The sequence below is a fragment of the Penicillium samsonianum genome (genome assembly GCF_028829775.1).
Source record: "Penicillium samsonianum strain IBT 33392 chromosome Unknown utg000003l_segment0_segment0, whole genome shotgun sequence".
NCBI lineage: Eukaryota > Fungi > Ascomycota > Eurotiomycetes > Eurotiales > Aspergillaceae > Penicillium > Penicillium samsonianum.
Window position 1 is genome coordinate 1,049,039 of NW_026643261.1, and position 22,347 is coordinate 1,071,385.

General features: G+C 49.7%; 10 protein-coding genes across 10 annotated transcripts; 6 read left to right on the forward strand and 4 right to left on the reverse strand.

The window, feature by feature from the left end:
- Window positions 1-1,461: 1,461 nt before the first annotated feature.
- On the reverse strand, window positions 1,462-3,224 carry N7471_003956 (T6SS phospholipase effector Tle1-like catalytic domain-containing protein; the record flags this gene model as incomplete). Its single annotated transcript, XM_057276675.1, has 4 exons — window positions 1,462-1,799; window positions 1,852-2,794; window positions 2,852-3,012; window positions 3,065-3,224. The coding sequence occupies 4 exons, from the start codon at window positions 3,222-3,224 to the stop codon at window positions 1,462-1,464; spliced, it is 1,602 nt and encodes a 533-aa protein (XP_057136285.1).
- Window positions 3,225-4,436: 1,212 nt separating this feature from the next.
- On the forward strand, window positions 4,437-8,112 carry N7471_003957 (peroxidase/cytochrome P450 family protein; the record flags this gene model as incomplete). Its single annotated transcript, XM_057276676.1, has 8 exons — window positions 4,437-4,522; window positions 4,691-6,182; window positions 6,222-6,747; window positions 6,827-7,074; window positions 7,214-7,312; window positions 7,382-7,600; window positions 7,651-7,927; window positions 7,982-8,112. 8 exons carry the CDS (start codon window positions 4,437-4,439, stop codon window positions 8,110-8,112), a joined length of 3,078 nt encoding a protein of 1,025 aa, XP_057136286.1.
- Window positions 8,113-8,511: 399 nt separating this feature from the next.
- On the forward strand, window positions 8,512-9,351 carry N7471_003958 (DUF1115 domain protein; the record flags this gene model as incomplete). The annotated part of the gene is made up of 1 exon (XM_057276677.1): window positions 8,512-9,351. One exon carries the CDS (start codon window positions 8,512-8,514, stop codon window positions 9,349-9,351), a length of 840 nt encoding a protein of 279 aa, XP_057136287.1.
- Window positions 9,352-9,640: 289 nt separating this feature from the next.
- N7471_003959 (phosphatidate cytidylyltransferase) lies at window positions 9,641-11,265 on the reverse strand (the record flags this gene model as incomplete). The annotated part of the gene is made up of 2 exons (XM_057276678.1): window positions 9,641-11,197; window positions 11,251-11,265. 2 exons carry the CDS (start codon window positions 11,263-11,265, stop codon window positions 9,641-9,643), a joined length of 1,572 nt encoding a protein of 523 aa, XP_057136288.1.
- Window positions 11,266-11,608: 343 nt separating this feature from the next.
- On the forward strand, window positions 11,609-14,355 carry N7471_003960 (baculoviral IAP repeat-containing protein; the record flags this gene model as incomplete). The annotated part of the gene is made up of 4 exons (XM_057276679.1): window positions 11,609-11,746; window positions 11,812-12,108; window positions 12,161-12,270; window positions 12,321-14,355. The coding sequence occupies 4 exons, from the start codon at window positions 11,609-11,611 to the stop codon at window positions 14,353-14,355; spliced, it is 2,580 nt and encodes an 859-aa protein (XP_057136289.1).
- Window positions 14,356-14,566: 211 nt separating this feature from the next.
- On the reverse strand, window positions 14,567-15,208 carry N7471_003961 (U4/U6-U5 snRNP complex subunit SNU23; the record flags this gene model as incomplete). Its single annotated transcript, XM_057276680.1, has 1 exon — window positions 14,567-15,208. The coding sequence occupies one exon, from the start codon at window positions 15,206-15,208 to the stop codon at window positions 14,567-14,569; it is 642 nt and encodes a 213-aa protein (XP_057136290.1).
- A 417-nt stretch (window positions 15,209-15,625) lies between these two features.
- N7471_003962 (uncharacterized protein) lies at window positions 15,626-16,344 on the forward strand (the record flags this gene model as incomplete). Its single annotated transcript, XM_057276681.1, has 2 exons — window positions 15,626-16,213; window positions 16,283-16,344. The coding sequence occupies exons 1-2, from the start codon at window positions 15,721-15,723 to the stop codon at window positions 16,342-16,344; spliced, it is 555 nt and encodes a 184-aa protein (XP_057136291.1). The 5' UTR covers window positions 15,626-15,720.
- A 688-nt stretch (window positions 16,345-17,032) lies between these two features.
- Window positions 17,033-17,859, forward strand: N7471_003963 (blue light-inducible protein Bli-3; the record flags this gene model as incomplete). Its single annotated transcript, XM_057276682.1, has 3 exons — window positions 17,033-17,239; window positions 17,296-17,704; window positions 17,771-17,859. The coding sequence occupies 3 exons, from the start codon at window positions 17,033-17,035 to the stop codon at window positions 17,791-17,793; spliced, it is 639 nt and encodes a 212-aa protein (XP_057136292.1). The 3' UTR covers window positions 17,794-17,859.
- A 474-nt stretch (window positions 17,860-18,333) lies between these two features.
- Window positions 18,334-20,007, reverse strand: N7471_003964 (transcriptional regulator SPT3; the record flags this gene model as incomplete). The annotated part of the gene is made up of 3 exons (XM_057276683.1): window positions 18,334-18,448; window positions 18,501-19,328; window positions 19,381-20,007. 3 exons carry the CDS (start codon window positions 20,005-20,007, stop codon window positions 18,443-18,445), a joined length of 1,461 nt encoding a protein of 486 aa, XP_057136293.1. The 3' UTR covers window positions 18,334-18,442.
- Window positions 20,008-21,181: 1,174 nt separating this feature from the next.
- dph5 (diphthine synthase) lies at window positions 21,182-22,192 on the forward strand (the record flags this gene model as incomplete). The annotated part of the gene is made up of 3 exons (XM_057276684.1): window positions 21,182-21,316; window positions 21,414-21,538; window positions 21,595-22,192. 3 exons carry the CDS (start codon window positions 21,182-21,184, stop codon window positions 22,190-22,192), a joined length of 858 nt encoding a protein of 285 aa, XP_057136294.1.
- Window positions 22,193-22,347: the final 155 nt, after the last annotated feature.

Genomic DNA, 22,347 nt, shown 5'->3' on the forward strand with positions numbered 1-22,347 from the left:
GGGGATTTTATCGGCACTCTATGAGTCAAATGCCGATCTATATGGAGCACCTACACCTATATCTTCAATGTTCTTATCATTAGATTCCACATTTACATATCATATTACAAGTCAATTAACAGAAATAAAATCCTGGTAGATCTATTTACGAGGCTTGAAATCTTGAATCTTCAATAGCTGGTGAGAACGCAATGCAGAGTAGGAACGCGTATCCAACATCGATCACAGTAAGAAACTTGAAGTCTTCGTATACATATTATCTTTTAGATGCATCTACTAGACTCCCGATAGAGCTCATTGCCATGATCACACATAATGTGCCTAATAGGGCTACTATAGCTCTCTGCCTCGATGCAAAAAAACCATAACACTTGAGACAGCGAAGCTTGGAACAAAGAAGCAAGCAGCAGTGAGTACATCAAAATACAATCAAGCAAGAAGCAACATCGTTCTGCCATTCAACCCTTTTCGAACTCTCGCTTCCATCACTGCTTTTTACCACTTTGGCACTGCGTTGTCTCCTGGGGCTTTTCCTCCTGGGGTTTCTCTACTGGTGGCAGCAAAAAGAAAGCCTCCGCCATCTGAATGACACAGGCCGGGTTATTGTCGTACAATTTCTTTTTGAAATCATCGACAAGCCCTTGTCTCTCTTCCACGGTATACTTGAAGCCTCATTCACCCGAACAACATCCACACGTTGGCGTACAGTGTCCCATGTCCCTGTTTCTTTCTGCTCTTTCGTGGCGGATCTGACAGTATCCACAGCTTCGACCACAGCAGCCGCCTCTCTTCACGCAGTCTTCGACCAGTTATTTTCGGAGATACCAAGTTGTATTTTCTCGTAGGCTATCACAGGACTGTTTGATAGGCCCAATAGGAAGCATTGTTTCGGCAAGGCAAAGCTTGTACCCGGCCTCGCTATATTGCCGGAGTAGATTCGAAAGCTCCTCATTATATTTTGCTTCTTTGTCTTAACCTTCGTCGGCTGTTAACCTTCTTAAAGTCCGAGCCTTGCTCTTTAGAGATTGTTCTTGTTGAACGATTTCACGGAGAAGATATTGCATAGTTGCTAAACTGCGTTCAGTGCTCGCTATTGCCCTTCATGAGAGCGAATTTCTTCGTAGAACGCATAATGGAGGGTTGCGTAAAGGGTCCACACTGGTGGCAAGCTCATCCGTGAAATCTGCATAGCTTATAAGCTGAGCCATTAATGCCGATCAATGAAGCTTTTGTGGCCTAAGGCACCTTCTAAGGCCACCAGATCTCAACATTTTATGTAAAAGTTCTTTGTATCTAGTGACGTTATAGAATCCCCCGGTAAATGTCACCAGTCCGTATACTAATCAAACAAGGCGCGGCAGAGAGCGCAAGGAGACAAGGAGACAAGAGATAGTAGTTCTGTCTTAGATAAAAGTCTTCCCTACGGACGAAAATGGCGTCGATAATGCCCTCTTATTTAATTTACATCAATGAGCAGGAGCTGGCTAGCTCTTTGCGATCTGGCGACCCATGAGTCTCCGGAAAAACATAAGTTTGATGGTCTGGATCAGCGCGATCGATCGCCTCACGGATTGGCTGGAAGTCTGGACTGGCACCCTTGTGCTTTAGACAAGGCTCCAGTCGTCCGCCATGGTTGTTACCAGGACAGTATTCAGGAACATTTTTCAGTCGATGTATAAGCGATTCATGCAGCACTGCATCACGCGGAATGTCGCGGTAAGAGCCCTTGTTTAACGGGAAGCGTACTTTCTCCCACTGGTTACCATCAAGCTCCCAGCGGGTGATTATTGGAAGCATCTCTATTGCAAGGTTAGCATTAGGAAAGTGCAGAGGGGAGTTGCGAAGACTTGCCCATAAATTTCCAGAGAAGCACGGTAAAGAAGCCAGTGCCGGTACCAAACCGCAACGAGTCGTGAATAAAGCCCCTGAGTGCTTGCTTCTGACTTGTCTCCCTCGCAAATGCCCGCTTATAGCCGTTGACATTGTTAGACCACTTGACAGCTGCCTGGGGGTCGATCTCTCCAACACGCTCTAGCTCGAGGATCATCCACGACAATGCAACGTCGCTCATTTGGAAAGCGTCTTTCCGGATATCTGTAGTAGCCTCCTTAGGCTTCGAAGTGGACCAAAAGTTCTTAAAGCGCTGCCAGAGGCCGTTTTTCTCTTGGTTATCGAGATTGTCGTTCTCTGTTGCGGGCCAGCCACCGCCGACATCGCCGTGACAGCCCGGAAACCACACTTCCTTGATGTCTTCGGTGTTTTGGTCTGAGCAGCGTATGTCTTGGGCGATTAGGGCGGGCTTGAACTTGACCCGGCGTTCGTCAACAGCAACGGCATGCCGAACAAAGTCCGCCGTCCCCGTCACAGGCACGGGCAGGGGTGCGGATCGCTCCAAGACTGCAACAGAGTTAACGCAATCCCACATGCCGAGGAAATAGACCTTGACATTTGTCTCGGTGATCTCTCCGTTGCACTCTGTAGGCTCCTTCCGGCAGAAGGTATTGCTGAACGCAATAATTTCGTTCCGCGCCGACTCGTATGTATACCCGTGATCCTCCTCGGAGTCTCCGTTGAGTAGCGGCTCTCTTTCTCCGTCGGACTGGGGTGTCTCGCTCGGTTTAGCATTCTTGAAGTCTTCCACCTCACCTGCTAGATAGCGTTGATAGAGGCGGTATGCAAAAGGAACCATCTCCTCGTTTCCCTTGCAGAGCAATCCGACTGTGTTAACCATACGTGCCAGGAACTTGGCCGTGAACGCTCCACGGCTGAAGCCGAACATATAAATCTTGTCGCCCTAGAAGCGTGTATGTCAGCGTCGAGTCATGGCGGCAATATCGGAATGTCAACTGACAGGCCCATAGAAACGCATCAAGAATCGGTATCCAGCCATTACATGAGAGTCAAACGTCGTGCCGATTGCCTGATCGACAGTCTGGGAGATGCTGCTTCGGACCTCACCAAGTCGTGTTTTGTGAACAGACATTTCATTGATGTCGTACGTCCCAACACCGGCTGTGGTCTACATATCAGCGTTATTACACGAGAATCAACGGAAGTAGCTTACTTTGGTAATAATGGTACTGATTGGGATGATGGCGGTCCAGCTTATTCAAGATCTTGACGACATTGGTGTCCGCATTAGACCCACTGAAAGTATTCCCAGTACCATCAAAGCAGAGAATAAGCTTGTTTGGCTCTTTCGCCTCTTGAACCTTGACTGCCATTTTGGTTTTGTGTGGTAAAGAAAAAGTGTAATCCTGACAGCGAACGAGCAGAATGTAGCACTCGCGTGTTTTCTTACTCCATGAACGACCTATTTATCGAGCTGTTCCTAAATGATCAGCAATCCAAGGCCAGACGATCGACGTATCACAAGTCGACAAATGAACGGACTAGGATTCCGATCTGCACGCCTCGCCCTAGCTAACTGTAGATTTTCCCTAGTGGCATACTCTGCTGCAAGGGATGAAGCCAAAGCATTCCGGCAAGGAGTGGCCCGTGAACAGCATGGGGGGCAGATCTACAATTATGGGACAAACGCGGTTAAGGCAGTGTCTTGAGATTTTCTGAGCTGTGAAGTGTCAGCCAATAAAGCTCAGAGAGGCTGGCATGTAGGTATTCTCCTCGGCTATTAAGGTCCCATTTTTATTCAGCTGTACAAGACGTACTTATTCCACTTTGACTGACCGCAAAGCACAGATGAATCGAGTGTCATCGGAGTCACCGCTAGCTTCGACAACATGCTCCTTCAGCCGTGGGCAGGCCCATATAAATGCCCCATATAAACGGCACAAGATTGCTGATCAGAGAAGATTGTTACCCCTTGTCGGCACGGATCGAGCCACCCGCACTTAATTACGGGATCTCCGTGCACTACTGGCTGGCTGACTGGAAGTTAAAGATTGACCAATGACAAGAGGCCAATTGGCGATTCAGACGAACTGTCGATCGACGAGCATGGGGGCCATCCTGTTTGCACGAGTCCAAGCTCATCTGCGTGCGGGGTTGCCTTCCAAAAACTGCCGACCAGTGATGAACTGTCATGAACTATGCATAATCAATGACACAAGGAATGATTCCCAGCGAGTCATGGGCTGCGAATTAGCAAGACGGGAACGACTAATTACCCATCCGAGCGTATAGCACACTCGGCCGCCCCTATCTGCAACATTGTGTGAATGTGAGGTGTGGGACTATCGGAACATTTGCAGAGTTTCTCAGCTAGTCAATGATTCCAAATTACCGCTGACTTTGAGCGGAGACCCACGCGGAAAATAGATGCATGGCAGAGGTTGCCCCTCGAGATGAAGAAGGAATCGGAGACTGACGTGAATCCCCGGAGTCCCTGAGTCCCCAGGTATCTTGCCCTAAGTATATGAAGCATAGCTAATCTCCGGCTTTTTGAATTGAGCATTCTTCTATCCCAAGCTTCAGGCATGTCGTTTAATGAAAAATATCAGGCCGGGGAGTCTTACGGCGACGCACCCAAGCTATCCAATGATAGTTTTTTTGGGAAGATCCGGTGAGGGTTGCTACAGACATCCTCAAAGACTATGCCGGCGCTCGTTGCGAGGCGTCTTTACAAGAGCTTATTGGACTCGTTAAGAGTCTAAAGAACGAAGGGCCTGCCGACGATAGAAAAGGGTGGGTGGAAACCAACCGATGCAAGGAGCAAATTTAACGATTCTAGGAATACGGAGCTGCTCATTGGCATCCTTACCTCCCTTCCATCTACATCAAGCACCAGAGTCCAGCTCACAAACAAGCTCATTGACAGCCTGTGGAACGACCTTCAACACCCTCCGCTGAGCTATGTTGGCGGGGATGTCAGTTATCAAGTTGTCAATGATCAAGCGCCTGCTATTGACCAGGAACATAACGAATACAATACCATTGAGTTTGAGGTACCCGGTACAGGTGTCCGTCTGCGTGAGGAAATCCCATGCGCACCAAATGGCCTGCATCATTACCGGATGCCTGATGGTAGCTTCAACAACATCATGGAGCCCCATCTCGGTCGGGCTGGCTCGCCTTACGCCAAGTCAGTCAGAAGCCCGAAGAAACTCCACGGCGTGAAGCCTGATGCTGCTCAGCTCTTTGATCTATTGATGGCTCGTGAAGAAGACGACTTCAAAGAGAATCCGGCCGGTATCTCCTCTATGCTCTTCTACCATGCCTCCATTATCATCCATGATATCTTCAGAACCAGTCGTACGGATATGAACAAGTCGGACACATCTTCATACCTCGACTTGGCCCCACTCTACGGGTCATCGCTTCGTGATCAGCTTAAGATCCGCACAATGAAGGGAGGCCTGCTCAAGCCAAATACCTTCCATGAGAAGCATCTGCTAGCCGCTGGAGTTAATGTCATGCTGGTTCTCTACAACCGATTTCACAACCACGTCTGCGATGTACTGCTCCAGATCAATGAAGGAGGCCGTTTCACAATGGCCTGCACGGATGGCGCCAGCGCCGAGGATCGCGCCAAAGCCACGGCGAAGCAGGATCACGATCTCTTCAATACGGCTCGCCTTATTGTCTGCGCGATGTACGCATCAATTGCCATGGGAGATCACCTTCGCGCCATTATGAACACCCATAGTACCGACACAGACTGGGCTTTGGAACCACGCATGGAGATTGGAAAGCAGTATGATGGTGAAGGTGTACCCCGCGGAGTCGGGAATCAGGTCAGTGTAGAGTCCAACTTGCTCTATCGATTCCACTCTAGTATCTCCAAGAAGGACGAGCTCTGGATCAACGATTTCTTCCTCAAGATTTTCCCCGGTCGTAGTGTGGAAGATTTGGAAAACATCACCTTGCCGGAACTCGGGCAGGCAATGTTCAACTTTAACCGGTTGATTCCAGTGGAGCCTAGCCATCGCACCTTTGCCGACCTCGAGCGCCAGGATGATGGCAAGTTCAAGAATGAAGATCTTGTCCGTATCCTCAAGGAGGCTATGGAGGACCCCGCTGGAACATTTGGTTCTCGAATGGTCCCAAAGGCACTCAAGATCATTGAAATCCAGGGCATCAATCAGGCTCGCAAGTGGGGATGCGCTTCGCTGAACGAATTCCGCGAGTTCTTTGGCCTCAAACGATATGAGAGCTTTGGCGAAATCAACTCGGACGAATATATCGCTCATATGCTTGAGAAGCTGTATACCGACCCAGACATGGTCGAGTTGTAGCCAGGCCTAATTATTGAGGATACGAAGCCGGTCCGCAATCCTGGCTCGGGCATATGCCCAACCTACACGGTTGGACGTGCTGTGCTTGCGGATGCCATTACGCTCGTGCACGGCGACAGATTCCTGACTCTGGACTACACCGTCTCGAACCTGACAGCCTGGGGTATGAGTGAGGTCCAGGGAGACCCCAAGACTCTCCGTGGATCGATGTTGTATAAGTTGATTCAACGAGGACTCCCTGGATGGTTCTCATTCAACTCGATAGCAGTGATGCAGCCCATGTATACCAAGAAGGCGAACATTGAGATTGCGAAGAAGCTCGGCACTCTTGATCAGTATACACTTGATGATCCAAGCCCGCCGCAGAGGCCCGTTCTGATTACCTCGTCGGCTGGCATCAAGCAAGTCCTCGACAATCCCCAGAAATTCCCGTCAGGCTGGAGCAAGATCTTGGATCTTGTCTTCAACAGGAAGAAGGACTTGAGCTGGTTTATGCTGGCCGGTGATGAGCCTCGCAACTACGAGCATCGCCAGAAGACGATGCAAGCCTTCAGTAAGATTTCGAACAACTTGCCACAGACGATATACGACTTCGTCGACCGTGTTGGATTAATCCAACCTCATTGAAAAAGCAGCCTTCAATCTTAAGAAGGGTGTCCATCAAATCGATCTGATCCGCGATGTTGCCATTCCGCTCAACACGCAGCTCACAGCCGACCTCTTCTACTTCGACCTTCGAACAGACGAGAATCCGGATGGAACGCTAAGTGTTGCGGAGCTTTACAAATCTCTGGTCAATCTCCGTATCTGGGCGACGAACAACCTTGACCCCGCTGAGTCGTGGAACCGCCGTCGCCGCTCCGCCGAGGGAGCAAAGGTGGTAATTGATTCAACGCGCAAGCTGGTTGATGAAGTCCTCGTTGGCCGCGGTCTTGGATTCGGCATCTCCGCGGCTTTGTCCAAGAAGCTATTGCGGCAGGCTTATCTAAAGAAAGACTCTTCGACCGTGTGGGTTCCAGCTTGTGGATGCACTCCCGGCGCAAGGCAACTCGCCCGATAATGTGGTCGATCAACTCTGGCTCCTGGCCTTTGGTGAGATTGGGGTTCTCGTTACCACAGTAAGTTCATTCCCTCAGAGCAACAGACATCGAAAAAGACATCCCTCTAACATCACTGATTACTTCTAGTTCTACGAAGTAATGGACTTCTTCCTGCGACCAGAGAACGGGTCGATCTGGGCTGAGGTTCAGGACTTAGCTCAAAAGGGTGATGCAGGCAGACTTCAGGGCTACGTCGCGGAGGCGCAGCGTTTCACTAGCGAATTTCGCATCGTGCGCTACCCAGCGAGCTCGACGCAGGTGGACAGCAAGCCAGTCCAGCCTGGAAATGTGGTTATCTTGAACATTGTGAGTTTCCTGATGAGACTTCAGTCAAGGCATTTCTGACAGTATACAAGGCCGAGGCAGCCCGTGACCTGGCCGTGGTTTCCAATGCAGACAACTTCGATCCACAACGCAAGCAGCCCGGCATCTCCGCCTACAGCTACGGCCACCACGAATGCTGCGGAAGAGCCATAGCTCTCGCGTTCATAACAGGGCTCGTGAAGATCTCAGCCGGTCCGAAGAATCTGCGATCTGCACCTGGTCAAATGGGAGTGGTCAAGTCGATTAAAGTTGGACAGGAGAAGATTTACCTTAATGACAGTTGGTCCTACTTTGCGTTCAACGTCAGCAGTAAGTATCATCCGGTGCTTATTATGTGTTAGATACTAATCATTCGGTTTGTAGCTTGGAAAGTTCATTTCGATGGCCTTGGGAAGGGTAATTTCCAGGGCAATAACGATGATGCAAATGGAGGAATAGAGATGCAGCAGTATTATGCAATGCTGAAGAAGCGCAAGGCAGAATCCTTGAATTAGATAGTTGTTAAGATCTACTTGCAGGACCTGCATGGTGTCTAGTTGGATGGATCTGATAAGTGATTACATAATAATTTTTGCCGGAGCCCGAGGTCGGCCCTGAGTGCATCCAAGATAGGTAATTTCAATCTCAACTCGGTGAGGTCAAAAATAGAGACGTGCTCAAGATATCAAACATTCAGTTCTTTATATCAACGTGGCCCTTCTAGCACATTCATTCCAACGCCTACAAGCCACATCCACAATTGCTTGAATTCACATATTTTGGATTTTATCAGCTCCAAGGCCACAAATCACTCTACATTCGGGTTTTATAAAAATTCCTCTATATTGTTGACTTCTGCATCTGCAGTGAACAATATGGCTTTTGAAGAACCATCCATTCTACCGGTGGACATTATGGAGGCCCAATTATCCACGATTGACCTTTTAATGGCGATGTTCCCGTCTCCAGGCGAGCTGGAAATTCCCGAATCCACAACGCAGTGTGTCGAGAGACTCCGCGACTGGTGCGATAATCCGGCCTCCACACCTCCTAAAATCCCTTCAAGTATCTCTCTCACCGTCAGTCTACCAATTGCAGACGGAGACAGAACAATACAAGTCAACATTTCCGTGCCACTACAATGTGATAATCCAGAGACACTTGACCAATCACCGTCATTGGGCTATTCGCTTCGACAACCAGAGTGGATGTCCAGAGCCGAAGTTGCTGGACTTACTGCCTCGATACCGCAAGGTGATGATGCGTTAGAGGCATTCGAATACATCCAAGCAGAAGCCAGCCGCTTTCTCGAAAACAAGCAGTCTCAGACCGTGGCCCCAGAGGACACAGACAGAGGGCCAACTGTCCGTGTCTGGTTCTATTTTCCGTCCCTGTCAACCCGTAAAAAGAGGGATGATATGGTCAACCTCGCACCGGGATATTCTCTGACGGGCTTTGTGCTGGCGGGAAAACCGGGCGTATTGTGTCTTGAGGGTGCATCGTCTGATATCGACTCTTATATGAGTTTCATCAAGACCCATTCCTGGGGTGATATCCCTAGTCATCAGAAAAAAGTCAGCGAGAGGTTTCGAGAGACAGAGGGTGTTCAGAGAGTGTTCTCGGGGATGGAGGAAATTACGGACTCGCTAGGAGAGCGAGGTGGCCAGCGGGCCAATCGGGGTGATATGCAAGCGCTGGAGGCGTGGTTAGGGAGTAGAGGACTACAAGAAGCATTTGAAAAAGTTATATTCTAGCTTTGAGGAAAATCTATAATAGTAATGCTTGGCGGAATAGACATACAAGGGTTCATAGTGGCATATTAGAAAAAAAGGGGGGGGAGGGAGATTGAATCTGTATAGTATTCAACAAATGAAAGGCTCTATGTAGTCTGTATGTATTGGGTCCGATAAACATTTCCCGCCGATGCACAGATACCAGATACATCATTGATGATTTTGATACATGGGTCACAAAAATCCACAACGCCTCCATATGCCACATGTCTGCAACATAGTGCTATTCGTCAAAATACACTTGAGTTGCCTATTCCTCCTTTGTCTCCTTCGGCTCTGATGACTTCGGTGCTTGGGTAGGCTTCTTCGCCCCAGGGGGGGTTTCAAGTGCTGAAGCTGCTGCCATCTGAGATTTTCTGTGCTTATCGCGTTTCTCCATAAGGTAAGTCCAACTCTTACCAAGGCCGGCCGTGAACGGTGCCTTGATAGTCTGGACAGTGCTCGGCCAGCGGATTGTCTTCTCAATGGACTTGGAGACCTCCTCTTGAAGGTCACCATCTCCAGCAATCCGTCGCTCAAACGAACCGCCTTCAGGCCGGCGAAGAACCTCGTCCGAATCCTTGCTCTCTTGCATCATCTTATTAAAATCAGCTCTGGGGATCCCAAAGCGAGACTGGTACTGGAAGTACAACTTTTGCCGGAAAGATTCAGGCAGACGGCGGACCATGTTACCACGCATCACCGGATCCATGTCTTGCGCCATGGCTAAGATGGCGTTCGGGTCATCGATCCAATCCTCGTTGCTGCAGCGGGGGTCCTGGAAAGTGACATTGGGCAGATTCTCGATGAGGGGCGCGTAGAGCCGGCGGAAGTGCGCCATTTGTCCTGAAACAATATTTCGCACTTTGCCGGGGTCTTCGGCCGGGAGGGCCATGCGCAGATCTCCCATATAGCTCATACCTGCGATTGTGCTGTATAACTCAAACTCACTGAATCTTTCTGGCAGTAAGAGCAGTGCGACTCGCAAAGCAGACAGCAAGTTCATCTGGTTGGCCAATCGCACCTTGGGGTGGTCCCGCAAGATCTTGACGGGCTTATGCAGACGACCGGCGAGATACATGGTGTCCCATTGGGTGAGGTCTCGACATAACGTATCCAGGTTCACGACACCATATTTGATCATTGTCCCGTTCACGGTGATATAAGGATGGAAGTAGACACCCGCGCCGAAGCGGTCCTGTACTTGGGAGACCGTGTACGACCCCAGTGAGCCCAATCCAGAGTAATGATCACGGTGTTGGTTTAGATTGAGATCATGCCAATGCTGGGAGTATGACACTCCGAAAATGAAGTCAATCATCTTCCCGGAGCCTTTTTGCATATTTTGGATGGCTGTGGGTGCCGAAGGGTGCAGTGAGCTGGACGGAGCTCCGCTGCCATTCTGTGGAAAGACACCCGATCCATAGGCAAATGCGTATCGAATTGGTGCTTTGAATTGCCAAAGGATCATTCGCAATGCCTCCTTGAAATCTTGGTTTATGATCATGTGCTGGTTGACTCCGAAGTCTTTGGAGGGAAGTTCCGAGAAATTGGTAATTGACAAGTTCGGATTCTCATCCCAGTTGTCGGGTAACAGCGAAGGTGAGGATGTCGAGAATGAGGAGGAGGATGACTGGTTGGTGGCCACCTTGCATAGCAGATGTGATGTCGAAGCGCTGTTATGTGCCGAGGGTCGGCCATTGTAGGGAGTAATCGAATGACATTTGAATGACAGAAAACGAGCCGAAGAAGGAACAATACGTGGGGACGAGAGAAGGATGCGAGAGCGACAGAGCGAGCTCGGGTTAGCTCCTCGCGAAGCAACCATCTAGCAGATAAGTTGTAGCGGGATCATCGGGTACAGTGGGGGATCTGACATACTGTTACTCCCGGCATGATTGGGGTTGGGACAAAAGGAATCGGGGCGCGTAGCGCAGTAATTGAGTCAAGTCAAAGAGCCCGCATAGAAACCAAATGAGTGAATAGAAGTGAAGTGAAGTTGGGTGCTTCGTCAACATTTCCGGCTCTGACGTACTCCCCGTCCTCCTCCGCTAATTCGGGTGCTGAGTAAGAGTCACGTGGACGCGTGTCGAGACATGCATAACAACCAAAAGTAAACAGACGCGGAGGATCAACAACAACGACCCTATCGACAATATTCGCCTACTTCCTCCACAGAAGGTCTCTTTGCATGTCGGGCACTAGTACCGACTGTCTCTGATTGCCCTGATACCTCGCCATGGGCTCTGAAATGGATACCTTTGCGGCCCGCCTTGCCAGCTTTGATATAGTGCTGAAGCCGGAGAAGCGCAGATCTTCCGGCACAAAAACGCCCAAAGCGATTACATGGCCGCACCAGCGACCTTCACCAGCTGAGGTATGTCACCCCTGGGAGAGATTACACGCGCCTATTTCAAGGTGATTGACTTGGCGGGATTCTAGTTGGCGCACGCTGGATTTTACTACAAACCATATGAGACAAATCCCGACAACACAACATGTTTCGAGTGCCACCGAGCGCTGGACGGCTGGGAGGAGGACGACAACCCCATCACAGAGCATCTCAAGCATGCGCCCGACTGTGGATGGGCCATCATGATGGACCTCCAACAGAGCAGCTCCAACCCCGCCTCGATTGAAGACCCTACGGGGGACCGAATTACACAAGCAAGACTGTCAACATTTGGTACGGCATGGCCTCATGACGGGAAAAAGGGCTGGGTATGCCAGTCAGAGAAGGTAACGCGCGACTTCACTGTATTCATATTCTTTTGGCTCACAACGACGATAGATGGTTGAAGGCGGATGGTATTTCTGCCCTACAGACGAGAGCAATGACTTAGCCAGTTGTGTCTATTGCAAGTTGTCTTTGGATGGCTGGGAGCCCAAGGACGACCCATTGTGGGTATTCATCGCTCTTTCCCAGTTGGACAGTTGCTAACTCCCCCTAGTGACGAACACTATCGCCGCTCCTCAGATTGTTCATTCTTTGTCTTCGCCCAGCCGCCAGGAAAGAAGGGTAAATCCACTCGTGCTAAGAAACCCCGGGTTTCCAAGGCGTCCTCCCGGCTTTCAACCCAATCCGTTGGCCCAGTTACATCCGAAGCGCCCGATATGGAAATGGATGACTCGATGGACCAGAGCATCATGTCCCAGGCCACCACAAAATCTAAAACTACAAAGAAGGCACCCAAGAGCAAATCAAAGGGGACCAAGACTATGAAGGAAGAATCAGCGGAGGTGGAAAGCCAAATTGGGGCCGACATTGAAGAAGTCGCCCAACCAGAGCCTATCAAATCTAAACGTGCAGGCAGAGGAAAGAAGAGGGCCAGTGAGGATATCAAGGATGAACCAGTACCAGTTGCCATGGAGGAGAGAGAGCCATCGCAGCCGCCAGCAGAACCTCCAGCGAAGAGACGCGCTACGAAAACACGGAGCAGCAGCATTGCACGCAATTACAATTACGAACGCAGTGACTCTGCAATGGCGGACGCAGGGCCAGTGGATGACGCTGCTTCGGAAGAAGAAACTAATAGAGGTTGCAAGCCTACGAAAAAGGGAGCGTCCAAGGCTCGCAAGGTCTCCGATGTGCCTCCGCCAAAGGCGCGAGCCCCTCGTGACTCGGAGATCGAAGCGGAAATTGAAGCAGGCCTCGAAGCAGATATCCCCAAACCTTCCGAACCTGATCCTGAGACCGAGGCTGAGCCAGCAGAGCCACGGGCATTGAAGAAGACAAAATCGAGCAAAAAGTCCAAGGCTGTGGCTAAAATCACCGAACTGACCAGGCATAATCAAGTAGAGGATGTCAGTGATCACGAGAACCTTTCAGATCCTCATGTGGAACCGGTTGATGATGAACCCGAGGCACCTGAGCCGCCAGCCCCAAAGACCAAGCAGGCAAAAGGATCCAAGAAAAAGGGGACAAAGAAGACCAAGACCGAGGAGACGATAAAAGCACAGTCTCCAGAGCCTCCAGAATCTTTAGAGCTCAGGGCTCCCAATGTTCGGGATGATTCCGAGCGTCATGACTCCTTCATCTCCGTCGAGATTGTCAGCAAGGAGGCGGAGAATGCACCGGAGCCCGAAGAACCAATGGCCAAGGCTGAATCGAAGAAGATTTCCAAGAAGAAGGATGCCACATCAGCCAAAGAGAAAAAGTCCAAGAAATCCGAGAAAAAGGCGGAGCAAGCTCCTGTTATTGAACCCGCAGCCGAAGAACCTCGCGCCCAACCGTCGGTCGAGGAACATGATGATGAATTCGAGACTACAGATGATTTACCTGACCAGCTTGAGATGGTCAACCCTCCCCAGGAGCCTTCTCCCCCTCCACAAGAAATGTCTTCCGAGCCACAATCTCATCGGAAGACACCCAGTCTACCGCCAAAGACCGCCAAACGGTATAGCGATATCCCCCACGAAGAGCATCTTGCAGAGTCCCTAGTCCAAAGCCAGACCTCCCCTCACGAAGTGCATGAGTCTCGACGGAATTCAAAACGCTCTAACCGGGCAGTTTCACCACTTCCGCCAGCTCACCAAAACACTCCCTCCCTATCACCCCAGTCATCAGATGCCGAAAACCGGCCTCCATCGTCGCGGCCCTCAGCATCCCGTCCACCTGTTCAATCGACACCCAAGCATCCTGAGTTCCGAGCTCCTCTGGCAGTTAGTACCCCATCACCATCCAAGCGCAACGCCAATGGTGGATTTGGACCTTCTGGACATCCATGGACACCGGTGGATATTGATGAAGTGCTGTTTGGAGAGGCTAGCGACAAGGAAAACGCAGATTTATCTGGACTTTTCAAAGGTGCGAAAGCCGGCTTGACTAGCCCAGAGAAGAAGATGACGGTCCAAGAATGGATTGCGTGGAACGCAAAGAATGGTGAAGAACGACTGAAAAGAGAATGCGAGCGACTTGTCGGCCAATTCGAGAAAGAAGGTGGCCGAGCAATGCAGCGACTCGAGGCTATCGAGTGCATCGACTGAATTTACAGTCACGCTATGTTTTCGGATGATATGATTTGCATGTTAGGCGTTATGCTAGTGGTTGGGAGAACCCTTGTTAGATCTTTAGCTTGCAATTTGAATTTTGGAAGTGCTATTATTGCACATGAACATGATCAGTAAGAAAAAGCCTGGAAAATATGCCAAAACACCATGGGTATCAAGAATACAATGCGCACCCCGAGAAAAACACTCAAGAAATGATTCCCAACCGGCCCTCCCAGCTATCATCCTCCTTCTTAACCTTCTCATTCTTCCGCTTCTCATTGCGCTTGCGCCTCTTCTCCTCCCTCTCTTTAGCATCAATTTCCTCCCGCTCTTTAAGCCGCACCCCCAGATCAAGCTGCCAAGCCTTGCGCTCTTCCTCATCCCTCTGACGCTTCCGATGCGCAAGCATCCTCAACCGCAAGCGCACATCCTCGACATTCGCCCTCTTCACCTCGCCACTTTGCCCCGTCGCGATCAAATGTTGCTTGCTGTTCAAGTGTTCTACAAGTTGCAAGTTATCCTTGTAGGTAAGATCGCAGTCCTTGCAGTAAAATCCGGCGCTGCGGCCGCGCTTGCCCATCCCCGAACCTGAGGGCACAATCATCGTCTTGCCCACCATGGACGCGACGTCCAGGCGCTGGTTGCGGGCTGTGGTATCCTCGAGCATGCTGTAGTCAACTGGTGCGTGGTATTTCTTGCCCAGTAGCTTCGCTTCGTAGCGGGCTTTGCCTTCGGCTTTGCGCTTTGTTTCTTCGTCGGCCGCTTTTTTGGCGTATTCTTCACGGTCCCAGGTTTTGCGGAAGGCCGTGTCCGACACCGGGGTGCCGTAGGCGTTTGGTCCTGACATATTTGTGGTTGATGTGGATATTTGTTTTGGGGAGAGGTAGTGGGAGGTTGGTGAGTGGCGATCTTTAAAAGTTGAAGCTTGCAAGGTTGAGGTCGGTTGGAGGCCGATATTGAAGATTATGTAAGCGATACTTATTTCCAAGGTTCCAACCTGGGCACCTGGGCAAGGTTGGAATACATCGCTCAACACATCTTGTCTTTATTCTAAGTGTTCTAAGGCTGTTGTTATTGCTCAGAACATGTCATAGGAGAGACAAATAATTATTATCTAGAAATTGGTGCTTATTAGGCACCCTAATAAGTTGGAGGATTTTATGATCACAACCCACGCCTTTAATTATAGTTACATGGCTTCTATGAGGCTGAAACTAGGCAGATATTTTGGATTAATTGAGTATTTAATGATTGCATCGGGCTAGCTAGCTTTAACTAGAAATTAGCGTTAGTGGCTGCGATTTCAGGCAACAGTTTTCGACCCCCGCTTGTATAAGATGAACAACATCACTACGTCGAATGTACACAATTGAGCTACAAGCAACAGCCTCGGAAAACAAGTCCAAAAACATGGAGCCATCCCAATCGCCCTCAGGGCCTCAATCAACTAGCGCCAATCTAATGACCCTGCCATCGGAACTCCACATCCAAATAAGCACCTACCTTTCCTACCCAGACGCCCTAGCCCTAAAACATAGCAGCCGTCACTTCTACTCAATAGTCTTCACAGGCGTGCGTCTGAAAGTTGACTGGCTCATCGAGCGGTTTGAGCATAAACTCGAATGCCCCATGGAGAAGTGCTCGTTCAGTACGGACGAGTCTTTTTGCAATGGGCGCGTGCGCGGCATTATGGAGCGCCGTCGGTGGCATCTTGAGTGTCGCCGGGTTAGGAATGGTTGTCTGCTTGTCAATGGCCAGACTTGCAGATCGGATTTGGTGCCTGCTTGGTTCAAAATGAGGGCACGGGGAAAAAGAAGAGTTGTCAAGGTGGTGGAGAGCTGGGGACTTGAAGGTTTGTTCCCTCTTTGGTTCTATCTTCTTTTTGTCTGACAGAGACACCGGCTAATATCGTGTTGCCTAGCCTTTGTAATTGGCATTATGGCTGTTCTGCTGAACTTGCTGTGGCATTTTGCCCAGAGGTGAGACATTGTCTTGTCCTGGCTTGCGTGTGGTTTGAAGACCTTGCTGATTAAACTCGGCAGACGTTGGAACCTCGATAGCAGATTGAGAGGACACTGCATGACTACTCATTGAGTAATGATTCAAATCAACTGATTTGATATATGATTCGAAATTTCAGCCATGTCTCATGTTGAGCTCCGAAGTCAATTGACAAATGCTGACATGCTTCGGTCTATATGACCAACCATGAAGTTGAACAGCCATGTCCTGATGCATAGGCGAGGACCGCTTTGCCGTGGGAAATGACTTGGCATGTGACCGGGCAATCACACTCACAAAAGATCCCTCATGTTGCACTGTACAAACGGTGATTCCAAGAGACATTTTGCATAGGCACGATATGATGTAATGGAGGCTCACAGAATATTCGGTGCGAAGAATCCAGATAGACCCTGACGGAAATGCATCTATGTGGAGACCTATTCTCACAGAGTCAAGTCTCCACAGAATGCAAGGTTTCCGGATGCTGTGATGCAGTGAACTTGAATTTGACCTCATCTTGCGGAGAATCTTAGCTCTAATCCTGATCTTATCGGTGACGTCACATTGACGACCGTATATACTTCCTACATGTATATAGCTTTTCCTTCCATCTTTCTCAGACTCTCTACTTTGCTATATACCTTGATCAAACGAAAATCAAACGAAAATGTCTTCCGCAGATGCCACTATCAACACCAAGACGGGCAACCACCCCGTGGACCCCTATAAGACCCAGAACTTCGAAGACCCGCCCCTCCCTCAGAAGATCGAAGAGCTAGTTGAATTTATCAACCAAGTTAAATTTGGCATGTTGACGACCAAGCAACCAGAGGGCGACTATCTGGCCTCGCGATGCATGGCACTAGCCGCAACGGTATGAGTAGAGCCACGAAGAAAGGAAAAACCATGCTAATCCGTTATCCAAAATAGGAGAATGGCGGCATCGACCTCATTTTCCACACAAACCTCTTCTCCGGCAAAACAATGGATCTCACCGTGCACCCAAAAGAAACAAACATGTCCTTCCTCGACCCCATCAGCGGAGCCTGGGCCTCCATCTCAGGCACTGCATCAGTGATTGGTGATCCTGCCACCGTGAAGAAGTACTACTCGCCCACACTCAAGGCATGGATTGGCGATATGGGCGATGGCGTGCACGATGGTGGACCCTCCGACCCCCGGATTGGCGTTATCAAGCTCGAGGCCAGGTTAGCCACGCATGTTGTCGCGCACAAGGGCCTGCTTGGGCGTGCCTATGAAAGTGTTAAGGGTGCTGTGCAGGGCAACGTTCCTCATATCAATGGCATTCGAGAGTTGAGTTTGCAGGAATTGGCTGAGTGTATGTTTCCATCCTCTTTCGATCTTTTCGAATATGTGCAACAGAAATGCTAACTAGTCTCTCTAGGGCGCCGGACGCATCAGGAATAAGTGTATTTAAAAGAAAACACACGAAAGAATAGCGTGCCCTCTTTCTTTCTTAAGAGGTATATAACGATTTAGTGGAAATAAAGATGAATGAATTGAATCCTAAATATTCCCCCTGCCCAAGTAGTCTTTTTGCTTCATAGTGTTGGCTTCGAATTGGTCCATTGTATCCAGCCTATATAGTCTAAACTTGTGGATGTGCGTAATACAGATATAGCCTTAGGATATCGATCAACTCGCTACTTTCCAGAGTCGAACACTCTTCCAATTCGTCACAGCTTCTTTTGTACTGCCGGATTTAGCCTCAAGGTAGCATGAAAATAAAAACTGTGAGACCAAGTATCTAATTCGCAATTTCTGGCTAAGCCTGTGGTTTTGGTGATAGTAGGATAATTTATGAGGAGTTGATCGGCCAAACAATTAGCCCAAAGATATAGTGCACAGGAATTTACAAGCAAGGTACAACATCGAACTATTCAGACACTAAATTAAACAAGAGGTGAATTCAAAAAGAATACCTAAGAGAGCTTGACTCCGTCGCCGCCACAAATGAAACAAGATAAAATTGGGTATCGTCCGCAAACTCCCGCTGCCACGCGCGTAATTCATGAAGGGACGTCAGTTTGGAATTGACGCCGAAGTGAGCGAACATTTAAACCTGGCGACTTTATTAGCATAAGAACATACAGTGAAAGTTTATATAGACTCACCAAAGCAAGAGGGAAACGGTAAGGAACACGGCCATTGTGCAACAGCATAGCTTTGGCCTTTTGGGGAGTAGCCTGCAGCTTGCGGTAGGCCTCGCGAACGTGTCGTGGCTCGATGGGAGTGCGCCCCTCCTCGGGGGGGTCGAACAGGCCGGTCTCGCGCTTGCGCTTCTTGAGATTCTCGCCGGCTTCAGCGCCCCCGCGGCGGTGCTTCTCGTTGTCTTCGCGCTCCTTGACTTTAAGTGCCTCCTCGGTCAGGGTCTGGACGATCTCGAATGTGAGAAATCCGAGGATGTCAACGATGTCGTCGTTTGGCTTGGATTCGGTCACGATGCCGAAGCCTGCCCACTCGCGGAACCGCTTGCTCTTGCGGTAGGTGAAGGAAGCCTGGCGACATTCGGACCAGAATACATACTCCTCCCTGGTCATGTGGCGGGTGCGTTCATCGGCGGCAGCAAGACGCTGGAGGGTCGCGTAGTTCTGCTCCTCCTCTTCTTCATCCTCTTCATCTTCGCGCTCGGGGACCTGAACTGAATAGAAACTGTTGACATCCCACGCAAGTCCGACCTTGGCGCGCTTATTCTTGGGCTTTGGGGCCACATCTTGGGGGCCTGCAACAACACCAGCCGCATCGTCGGCGGCAGCGAAGTCGGCGGCGTCACCACCACCCTTGTCGTCGGAGTCCTTGACATTCTTGCGGACGTCCTTCCAGGACAGGAAGGTTCGCAGACGGGAGACCTTAGCTTTATCGTGGCGAATCAGGAAAATCAGGTCGTCAGTAGAGATCGAGCGAACTCCGCGGCGAGTTGCCAAGGCGGTGCTGCGGGTAAGCTATTTGGTCGTTAGTGACAAGAGCTTTCAAGGTAGAATTGTTAGTACACACAATTTCGATCACTTGTTGGCGGGTGATCTCTTCAATCAAAGTGGTAGTCTCAGGGGACGGCTCGGCTGTCTCTCCGGAGACAAACATCATCTTAATATTTTCGTTAGTAAAGGAGCCTCCAAATATTTTTTCTTCCTCAATCCCATAATCTTTCTGGCTCTCGGTAATTGTTTCAGAGCTGGTCGTGGCACTGTCGACTTGGAAACTGAGCGAGTTGAAGATATGCGTGCAAAGCAAGCGAAGCCGAAGGCGAGGCAATTCTTCCTTGGTAGGCCCATGCAGCTGGTTGTAATGCTCGTGAAAGTACTCTCCCATGGAGAAGAAGTCTGACAAGGAATCATCCGACAGACGATCTTGATTCGTACCACGGATGTCTTCAGCAGGATGCATGGAAATATCCTCAGGGAAATCCAAGCCCGAGTCTGAAGCTGCACAAGGAGCATTGACAGGGGAGGCAATGGTACGATCACTCAAGGACATATCAGGATCAGTCAAGGTCCGATCAGGATCACTCAAGGTCCCATCAGGATAGCTTTGTATACGTTCTTCCTTGCTTCGCGCAAGTTCGTCCCGACACTGTTCCCAGAGATCAACGATTGATCTGGCGTCCAGGTTGGGAAAAGACATGGTTGTAGATGTGTTTGACAAAGGTATTCATAAAAGAGGAAGCAAGGCAGTGAATCATATGCCGAAAAGACGAAGCCGAAGAGTGGGTTCTCGTGGTAAACGAAGCGTTCGAAATCTTGGAGAGAAGAGACAAAGAGTGACAGATGGCGGATGAGGGTGAAGGTGAAGAATAAATCAGATATCCAGGCACCTCGGCAAACCGATAGGCTGAGTGGTAGCCATCACAGAGTCGATATCGATAAGAAGCCCACGCGTGACCTCCATAAAGATCAGAGCATAGAAGAGAAGGCACGACCGTCTTGCCAATTGCTCCTAACCCTAGGAATTTTGAAATTGTCCTTGGTCTTCAACCCAGTATCCTTCGTTGATCCAATGCCAAAGCTTCAATGTTGGCAGGGCCAGTTGCAGAGAGTATCCAAGCACTTCGAGTATTGCAATTTTGTTGCTCGACTTCCAGATGGCGTTGTTCCAGCAAATGAGTACAATTGCAAGGCAAGTGTCGCCAGCCCAGCTGGACCATCCGTGGGCATCATGTTTGCTAACCTGAAAGGCAGCTTCGAACTTCCCAGGATGACTTCTTCCCATGGGACTTGGAGAATCGAGGTGGCTATGACTCTGTCCCCAAAGACAATGCGCGTGCGCCACGCAAGTATGTTGTGTCGCAAAGCCAGCCGGCAGTCACAATATGGTCAGAGGCCTTTGGAGGCCTATCAGACGACAAAGTTGAAATATTCGAGAGCCAGAAAGATCAAGAGACCGAAAACACAAGCAAAATGAACCAGAGATCGGGGGACTCACCTGTTGTATCTCCTGCCGATACTTTGGATTCCGATCGGAGCTCATGATGGATGGCGGTAACCCTACCAGGGGAAATGTCTTTGACTATCGAGATGAGTCCTACACCGGTGTTCAACCAGTAGTAGTGAGCGGTATTGAATTGATCCAAGGCAAAGTGGAAGAAGATGAGCGCAAGGAGGGTGAAGCTCTGGACGTTCGGAGAAGCACAGGCCGATCTGGGGGAGATAAGCGATAGCCGGATATTCTTTGATCCGGCGGTGGTGGAGTATTCTGCCGGTATCGCGGGGCACGGCTGTTCTTTTTTTCTAACTGTTTGTTATACAGTGAGATTCATTGCATTTTGCTCAATTGCATGACCTGAGATCCTATAGCCAATATGCTTCATCTAGTTGGACTTGGTCTCGCCGATGAGACGGATATCACCGTCCGCGGCCTGGAGATCGTGAAGCGGGCCGAGAGAGTCTATCTAGAGGCTTACACGAGTATTCTTCTTGTCGATAAGGAAAAACTGGTGAGTTGAGTTCCAAGTTCTTATTTTCAATTTTATATCCCAATGAACCATTGCATATCTTCTGCGCAGATGGACTGATTGAACGTAATACCAGTAGGAAGCGTTCTATGGCCGCCCCGTCATTGAGGCAGACCGTGAACTAGTCGAGACCGGCAGCGATGACATCCTAGCCGGAGGCGACAAAGTCGATATTGTGTTCCTAGTAGTGGGAGATCCATTCGGGTACGATCTTTATCCAATTCCCCTACAATATCTATAGCTAACACCACTACCAACAGCGCAACAACGCATACCGACCTCGTCCTCCGCGCGCGCGAACTTGGCATCGAGACCAAAGTCGTCCCGAACGCCTCCATCATGTCAGGAATTGGCTGCACAGGACTCCAGCTGTACAACTTCGGACAAACAGTCAGCATGGTTTTCTTCACTGAGACCTGGAAGCCGTCGTCGTACTACGACCGTGTGCGCGAGAACATTCAGATCGGCCTACACACACTAGTCCTTCTCGATATTAAGGTCAAGGAGCAGTCCCTGGAGAATATGGCGCGCGGACGCCGCATTTTCGAGCCTCCCCGCTACATGACTGTTGCACAGTGTGCGGCACAGATGCTGGAGACTGAGGAGGAGCGACAGGAGGGTATCTATGGGCCGGATAGCTTGGCTGTTGGTGCTGCGCGCGTTGGCGCTGCTAATCAGCAGCTTGTTTCTGGTACGCTGAAGGAATTGGCTACTGTTGAGATGGGCGCGCCATTGCACAGTCTTGTTCTTCTTGGTCGGAGGACGCACGATCTTGAGAGGGACTATATTCGCGAATATGCGGTCAATAAGGAGACTTTCGATGCGAGCTATGTTAAGGGATATGGGGCTAGCTTGTGAGGGTTACTTTGTGAAGAGATATGATTTCAAGATTAAATACATGATAAGTTTCTAAATGAAGACCGAGGTACTTGCTATAATACACTGAAGTTGTTGGAATGATCAAGTTTGGAAAGATAGTATATGTATATTAGCTTTCATTCAATTTGACCCGA